This window comes from Scophthalmus maximus, chromosome 10 (assembly GCF_022379125.1).
Source record: "Scophthalmus maximus strain ysfricsl-2021 chromosome 10, ASM2237912v1, whole genome shotgun sequence".
In the NCBI taxonomy this organism is placed as follows: Eukaryota; Metazoa; Chordata; class Actinopteri; order Pleuronectiformes; family Scophthalmidae; genus Scophthalmus; species Scophthalmus maximus.
The window spans coordinates 2,601,366-2,610,000 of NC_061524.1; the positions used below are offsets into that span (position 1 = coordinate 2,601,366).

General features: G+C 39.1%; 1 protein-coding gene across 1 annotated transcript in view; it reads right to left on the reverse strand.

Annotated features, from left to right (window-relative positions):
- Positions 1-8,080: 8,080 nt before the first annotated feature.
- The window catches only part of LOC118283843 (homeobox protein Hox-D9b-like), a 3,198-nt gene continuing 2,643 nt past the window's right edge, over positions 8,081-8,635 (reverse strand). Inside the window, exon 2 of the mRNA XM_035606240.2 lies at positions 8,081-8,342. Within this exon, the coding sequence (XP_035462133.2) occupies positions 8,098-8,342 (245 nt within the window). The 3' untranslated portion in view covers positions 8,081-8,097. The remainder of the gene's footprint in view (positions 8,343-8,635) is intronic.

The window sequence follows — 8,635 nt, forward strand, 5'->3', positions numbered from 1 at the left end:
TTCCATGTACAGCAGCTTTCCCATGAAACTATAATATTGATGTATAGCCTGAAGATATTTTAAGGTTAATACAGTATGGAATTACTTCTTTTTGTTATTGTCTTATTTATTTCTATTGATTGAGACTCTCTGTTATGACCGTTTACTCTCTGTCTGCCCCCAGTGGACATGTTGATAAAACACATCAGGTCCCTTGTGTTTGTCTTGGAGCATCTCCTTAAGGCCTTATAATTAAAATAATAATACTAATAATAATATTATATGATGTGTGCTGTCCTTTTAACTAAATATCTGTATTATTCAAACACATAAATGTTTGTTTTTAGACTAAATCTATAACATCTCACTTTTGGCACAGTTAAATACTCTGACTTTACTTTTTAAAGAGATATTTTTTTAAAGAAAAGTTCCACTTTCCCCCCTCAGCCAACTTCATACAGTCTACTAACTCAGCCTTCTGCGAGTGAAGATGGCTGCGATAGTAAAAGTCGACTTTGTCGTTTCCATTTTCATTCAACTGACATTTTAACTGTTGCCAGTCAATAGTAAAAAAAGAAAAGAAAAGGAAAAAAGAAAAGCTTGCGAGTCCATTTAACAGCTACAAGTCCACGAGGACGCATAAATCAAGACGTGTAACTTTTCACAACAAGACCACGACCACAGAACTAATTCTGTTCAGCATCTTGGATTGTTGGATTTTAGTTGAACTTACTTGAGGGGGCCTCATGAGACAAATGAAATGAAACATGAAAGTTCTCACTAAGTTTCTTTGACGCGACGGAAACAGGAATCGTATCTTTTGGTAGTTTCAGGACTTACCACCGATTTTTGTTTTTTTAAAGGTATTTCTACAATTTCAGAAATAAAGAGGCTTGAACATCGATGGGAAACACCATCAAGCTTTCTGTTCCCTGTTGTGTTCTGAATCCTCCAGAGGAAGCTCCCGACTCACTGTCACCTTGGAACACATCATCATTTCTTCTCCCCGTATATCTGACAGTTAATACTCGTATGGGAATACAGAAACATCATCGTGTCACTGTACTTTACACGTGGCTATTTGCATTATATTGCTCGTCACAGACCCAATCACTCCTGGTTTAGCTTCTTTACTCTGACTTTACAATGGGTTTTAAAGATCTTGCTGATTTCTTTTAAGGCTTTTTTTTTTCTCTCCTCACACTCACGTTTATGACCTCTCAGGATCATATGAGCTGCAGTGCATAGTTTGAGAGGACTTCATATGTTCCGGAGGCCCGGCCGGAAACCGAAGGGGGGCAGAGTTTTGGCAGTCAGGGGCCCTCTGGGGCTCCATGGAGCAACCTGCCCCGAGGAGATCAGGCCGGCCGACGACACTTTTAATCGTGTTATTTGAGGTTTTGTTCCTTTTTTTGTTTTTGTTTATTCATTCCATTTAAAAAATCTTTCTATTTTAATTTCATTGAATATCACTGAAATAGTTTAATTTATTCATCTTACTTGAATTTGTGTAATGCTGTCAAACTTGAGATCTGAAAAGATTCAAAAATTCTTATTTCCTGCCAGAAGAGCTATGTGAATGCTGATTGGCTGAGAAGTAGATTGAAGTACAGTGTGTGATGTAACTACATTTCAGCCAATCAGCGTTCAGTGCAGAAAAAGCCAAGCTTTATCAGACGTAAAGACAAACAGAGATTTGTGGAATAATTACAGCGAGATGATGCGTCTTTACATTTTTCTGCATGATAATACTGTTTTACAAGGTGCGTTCAGGGGATTACATTCAGATTCAGATTACATACAAAGTCAAATAGACATTAATTTGGCGTAAATTTATCTCGTCATTCTCCTCACTCACTCAAGTTGAAATATTTGAATTTGAGCGAAAGATTTGCACGATGCAATATCGCGATAGACGATCAGTCTTGATATTCTCCCGACGTCGCTGACATTGTTTCAAAAATGGTGGACAAAATATTTTTTTTAAGTTACGGTCACACAAATGCGAATGTAGCAAATGGCTAACGAGGGGGCGAATAAAACATTTGCTTCCTGCTAATCAAAGTTATTATTATATTCACCCGTTCTCTTCTGGACACCGAAGGAGAATTCCAACGCAAACATTAGTTTAAGTTTTATTTATTTTTTTATTTTTTTACAATGCTTTTCTGGTTTGAAGATAATTTCCGTAACTTTTTTTTTTTAAATTACAAAATTCGAGAGAGAGTGAGAGAGAGGGTGAGAGAGAGCTCCTAAGAGCGCTGCACACTACACCACTTGGTGTCAGAAATGTTCCTCCCTACCAGCTGTTCCCCCGCACTGCCGTTAACAGCCTTTTGAAACAACCATGCAGAGCAAGAAATATCTTTTACTGCAACACTTACTTCTTATTTGTTTGTTGCACTGAACTTTGTGGATGCCGTTAAGGAGCCTCTGAAATAGAGCTTCGTCGTCAACTTTGTCTTTTCCCTGTGTTCAAATTGCTCCCTATTAATACTACCGAATGTCCCTTTTTACTCCAACTTAGTAACTGTTCATTGACGATGAGAACGTTAAAATGTTTAATTGTATGAAAAAAACAAAAACATTTAGTCTGAGTCATTTCCTGTTGGAGCTTTTTAACACAGCAGCTGTTTCGGGTTATCACATGTTTGTGTAAATCTGCAAGCACTTTCAAAATAAGGAGGTGTAAAACATAATTGCGCCTGTAGTTCAACCTGCCTACTGTAAACAAAGCGTTTCCAACTTCACATCTCTGTGGATTAAATCGGATTTTTTTTTTTTCATAGTGGATGTTAAAGGTTTAAAAACGCGGCGACACTGGAGATTCGACGTGAGATCCATCACACACCAAAGACCCCTCAACACAAACACAACACTCCCACCCAGCGGACAGAGTCGGTAACTACACACAGAAACAATCCTGCTGGGGTTGTTTGTGTTTTCAAAATGTCTTTGAGTCTTTTAAACAACTTATTCATCTTTTAGATGTCAGAGTCAGATTTCTGATCCTTAAACTTAATAATTAATCCACATTAATTTAGCCTCTTTTTTTAAGAGCAAATCAAATACTGCATACATGTTGTAGTCTGAACTATTTTCTGACACAGTGAACTGAAAATATTCGTCTGCTCTCCAAACATGATGAAATGATGAAATTCATCCTCTTTAATTTTCCCTTTGTATGAAACTATAACTTCTGGTTATTAACGTATCAAGTTACATTACATACATTTTATGTCACTGCAGCCATTCTATTGGGAGCAACATTTCATAGGGGACAACAGTTTGAACGTTATTCGCAGTAATATCTTTTTTCTTTTTTTAGCATAATAAGTATTATTATTATTCCCTTTGTGATAGTTAATGCGGTGGTTTTCTTTTTATGTGATGGTGCATCCGGACGTGTTTCACATTTAATGAGGGTTATAAAGGTTTTTATTAATTTATTTATTTATCTTTTTTTACCCGTATTGTGAAATCATAGTTTTTTTGTTGCAATTATTAATATTATTCGAGTGAAGCCGCGCAGTTTCACTCATGTTTCATTTATGTTATTCAGAAATTTAAATAATTAAGGACGAAACGATTTAGCCATATTATACATCTTATGTTTTTTTGTTTGCTAATCTCTCTCAGCTTTACCTGCGAACAAAATCATTTTAATATACTGTGTTTCAGTCCTCAGTCAATATAACAGGACTACATGGAAAACAATTGTAAAATAATCATTGGCGTTTCATAATTTGCAAATTAGACTATTTAGCTTCATTATTAAAAACCAGTGTAATATAGCATTGCGTGTTACTGATTGGATTAAACCTGATTTATCGTGAGATTAAGACTTTACATGTATTTCAGTTTTCGGCTGCTATAGTGAGCTGTTAAATTATATTCACAGCCGATATAGGTGATAACCAGGATTAATACATGTGATGATGTGGTGATCGCCGATACTCACATAGTCTGGAATCTTCTAATCTTTTTTTTTTTTTTTTTGCAAACGACAATTAGGAAAAAACCCACACCCGAATCCCCTTTTAGGCATAAAATCCTCTATTTCACGTTTTAATCCCCCACGAATAATGACATTTCCTGTGTGTGTGTGTGTGTGTGTGTGTGTCTGTCTGCGCTGTCTGGTCCCAGACAATGACTTTAACACTTCGAAGGACAGTTGGGCCTCGAGGGGAGGAAAGGGTGTCCAATAAAACCATAGAGCCCAGTCAGGATGACTGTCTGGGCTAAATGACTTTATGGTACACCTCGCTCTGTGTGTGTGTGTGTGTGTGTGTGTGTGTGTGTCTCCTGAGTTGGGGGGGAAAGTCACGTTTATTCTCCAAATGCATGCTGTTGGTTTATGACCCTGCAGGATGAGCGGATTATATGGCCGCAATAAACGAGGGAAGCGACGAGGAGCCGCACTGACTTTGACGACAACAAAAGGGAGCCACAGAAAAGTCTCCCTCCGCGGACTGGGTCTCCTCCACCACACACACACACACACACACACGCACACACACAGATACATTCGGCTGTACCTGCGCGCAGCGAGACGACTTGACGTTGCGATGGTTTCATATCATAACGAGGCACATGATACATCATACAAACCAGTAAAGAGCGGTGTGGTGTGTTTCTCCTGGAGGCCCCATAGCGAGTAGGAATAACCCTTTTTATTATTATTGTCAGAAGGCTAATAATCCAGCTGCAGCAGCATAATAGCATTTTGCGCGTTCAATACAAAAATAAAAACATTTTTCATCATGAATATAACAAAGGAAACCACTGCATATATAAAATATTTACTATTACTATTATTTGTTTGTAGTATACAGCTATTATTATCGTATGTTCTTATAATAATATTGTACAAATCCGTACTGCAACAACTACACCACTAATATTAATATAAATATCATATAGAAGATGTAAAGTGAATGACTATTTCACAAGAAATTGCAAAACAAAGAATAACACGAAAGACTTATCATTAACAATGATGTTGAAATCCATGTTTTATTTCATTAAAAAAAGAAAGATCACCATGAGCAGCATATTTATCCCACATGAGCAGATGCAGGCCACAGCACAGGCCTCACACCTTCGATACCCCTTTAATATTCTCCTGCAAATGGTTTTGAAGTGATGATATATCGTAACTCTATTATTCTATGATGATGATTAAAATAGTTTGTGCGTTGGTTAACTATATATATATATATATATATATATATATAGTCCTTGTAAAACTTTGTCTTACATCCTGGATTGGAGGCGTGTTTATTCTTACAGGAGGTAAAAACAAAGAAAGAAAAAGAAAGAAAGAAGAGAAAACAGAAACCATCACACTGCTGTCACACCATAGCTTAGCCATATGACTGGTGTGTGTGTGTGTGTGTGTGTGTGTGTGTGTGTGTGTGTGTGTGTGTGTGTGTGTGTGTGTGTGTGTGTGTGTGTGTGTGTGTGTGTGTGTGTGTGTGTGTGTGTGTGTGTGTGTGTGTGTGTGTGTGTGTGTGTGTGTGGAGAGAGGAATATGGGCATGACCATATCTGCATATTAGACCCACAACAAAAACACATACACGAATAGCAACAATGACGACAACGACAACACTAACAACAAATATGCCCCATCGGGCTACATGCACAGTTTATTAAAAAAAAATACAGCAACAAGGAAGGAAGCTTATTCTTTTTCTCTTTTTTTTTTGAGGAACTAAATGTAAAAAGTAAATTTTGAGTATATATATATATATATATATATATATATATTTTAGGGCAGACCAGGGTTGGTTGTAACACGTCTCTCGGATGAGAAGCCTGACAAACGTTGTTTGTTTCTTTTAAATCTTTTGCAAACCCTTGACATCTATAACTTCCTGTCGCTTTCCATGGAGGTTACGACTGCAGGCTGTGAAATAATCTCTCAGGTTGTGGACGCACGTGAGGCGGCCGTCAGCAGGCTGCAAGTGACCTGAGGGTTGTGCAACACATTGTGGGTGTCGGTTTGTTTTTCCTCGGTCCTGGACGACGGGGACATAGCATTGCGAGGTGAAAAGAGGTGGTTTAAACGCGTCCACAGTCACAGTGACATCTCACCATCCTGTTGTCGTCGTTGTTGTTGTTGTTGTTGTTGTTGTTGTTGTTCTGTGCATAAAGTAGCTCGCAGAAAGAAAATGTCCACAATCAATGACGTACGACGGGAACTTGCAATGACGTCGGATGTTTCAGTAACTTCCATTTTTTCTTTGGTTAGAACACAGCTGAAGGAGCACACGCGTGTTAATTCGTCACATGTGAAGCGTGTTAATCACACGTGGAAGACCGTTAAAATGTGTCGGGGGGAAACATTCACATTCAGGCACATTGTGGTCAAATCACGTGTGAAACCGCGTTTCACATGTGATGAATCCAAACGCATAATGTGTTCTAAACATGTGAATACAGCAATTTCACATGACGAAATCAAATGCATAGTATACGTGTTCTTAACATGTGGAAACAGCCATTTAACATATGATAAATTCAAAACGCATATTGTATACATGTTCTTAACATGTGAAAACAGTAATTTCACATGTGATGAACTCAAATGCATAGTATATGATCTTAACATGTGAAAACACATTTCATATGATGAATTCAAACACATAGTATACGTATTCTTAACATGTGAAAACAGCTATTTCACATGACGAAATCAAATGCATAGTATACGTGTTCTTAACATGTGGAAACAGCCATTTAAGATATGATAAATTCAAAACGCATATTGTATACATGTTCTTAACATGTGAAAACAGTAATTTCACATGTGATGAACTCAAATGCATAGTATATGATCTTAACATGTGAAAACACATTTCATATGATGAATTCAAACACATAGTATACGTGTTCTTAACATGTTAAACAGCTATTTCACATATGATAAATTCAAAGACACAGTATATGATCTTAACATGTGTAAACAGCCATTTCATTTTTTGTACGTTATTGTTGAGCAGAAGCAACGGGAGTGAAAGAGCAGCGCGGACACTAAGTCCAGCTGCACTCAACGTGTTCTGCGTGTCATTGGTCCAGTTACATGAAACCAAGCAGATCCTTTTAAATCAAAGCCGACAAACGAACATCCGCTGCTCATGTTCGTCTTCATCATCCGTTACGACTGAAACTCGTCGCTCTCCTTCCTCTTCTTGTCTCTTCTTGTTTTTTCGGGGGGGAGTTGTCAATTTGTCAGGAAGTGACAGACCTCTTGTTTGTCTTTTCCACCAGTCTTTAATTTTAATTTCACATGAACTGCTCAGCCGTCGCCTCTTCTCCCTCGGAGACGACAGAAGGCAGGTGCTCCGCCATGAGGACCACTCATTTATCTTTCGGTGGTGGTCCAGTCCTTTGGTCCGGCGCGCACCGCCAGCACTTTTATTTTTGCTTCTTACGAGGACGACGGTTTGTACCGTTAAATCATAAAACACGATTCATATTTTGGCAGACAGTGCAGACAGTTTATGTGAACTCAAGTGTGTGTCAAGTATTTCCAGTTAGGACATGAGAGATTCACAACCCTCTCCAGAAACAGATGTGGTCTGAAATGAGCAGTGAAAAAAGCCTTTGATATCAACTAGCATGTTGTTTTTCTTCTTCTTCTTCTTTGTTTCAATTCACGGAGTCTCTCTGTGAGTGTGAGCAGTTTATATTTTTTGATCGGTATTTACAGCTGTCCCAGTTTACAGGTGGACGTGTGTGTGTTCCTTCTGTCACATGCGCTTGGAAGAATTCTACAACATGAAAAGGTCAAAAGATATAGGAATATTTTTTCTTCTTCTTCTTCTTCTTCTTCTGCTTCTTCTTCTGCTTCTTCTTCTCAGTGTTACAACGCATCTCGGTCGTCCCTACGGAATTTCCCAACATCTGCAGCCTAACACCAAGGCGGCCATGTTGGCTCTATATACCGCAACTGACCGTGCCGTGTTGAAGACGTTGAGCAATCTTTGGAGCGCGGCGTTTTTCTTTTTTCGTCGGCTACAACCTCCCCACCTCGTCGCCTATCCTGGACGAAAAGAAAAATGCAAACCCCAGCTTTGACCCCCCCCCAACCCTCACCCACCCTCTCAATCCATCATTCGTTGATGCTCCTCCTCTCCCGGATCATCAGCTTCTTCATCTTCATCCGTCTGTTCTGGAACCAGATTTTGACCTGTCTCTCTGTGAGATTTAAGAGTCCTGCCACCTCCAGGCGCCGGTCCCTGGTCAGGTACATGTTGTAGAGGAACTCCTTCTCCAGCTCCAGGGTCTGGTGCTTGGTGTACGGACACCTCTTCTTCCGGGTCGACTTGGCGTGGATCCAGCTGGCCGAGGGGTTCTCTGCAGAGGACGAGACGGGGGGGGGGGCATAGGTTCTTTTTTACTGAAGACACACACGCACACCAGTATATTTTGTGTGTGTGCGTGTGTGTGTGTGTGTGTGTGTGTGTGTGTGCGTCGTGAATAGATCAAAGGCTGACATAAAATGTAAAGAAAAATATTCCCAGGAACAAAACTTTATGAGCCTGCAACGTTTGGCTCATTAGAAACAGTAACAATGCCACATGCTTAAAACACAGTTTTCACTTAAAACACATGTCCTGTCTCTTAAGGAGAAAAAAAAAATGATGGCT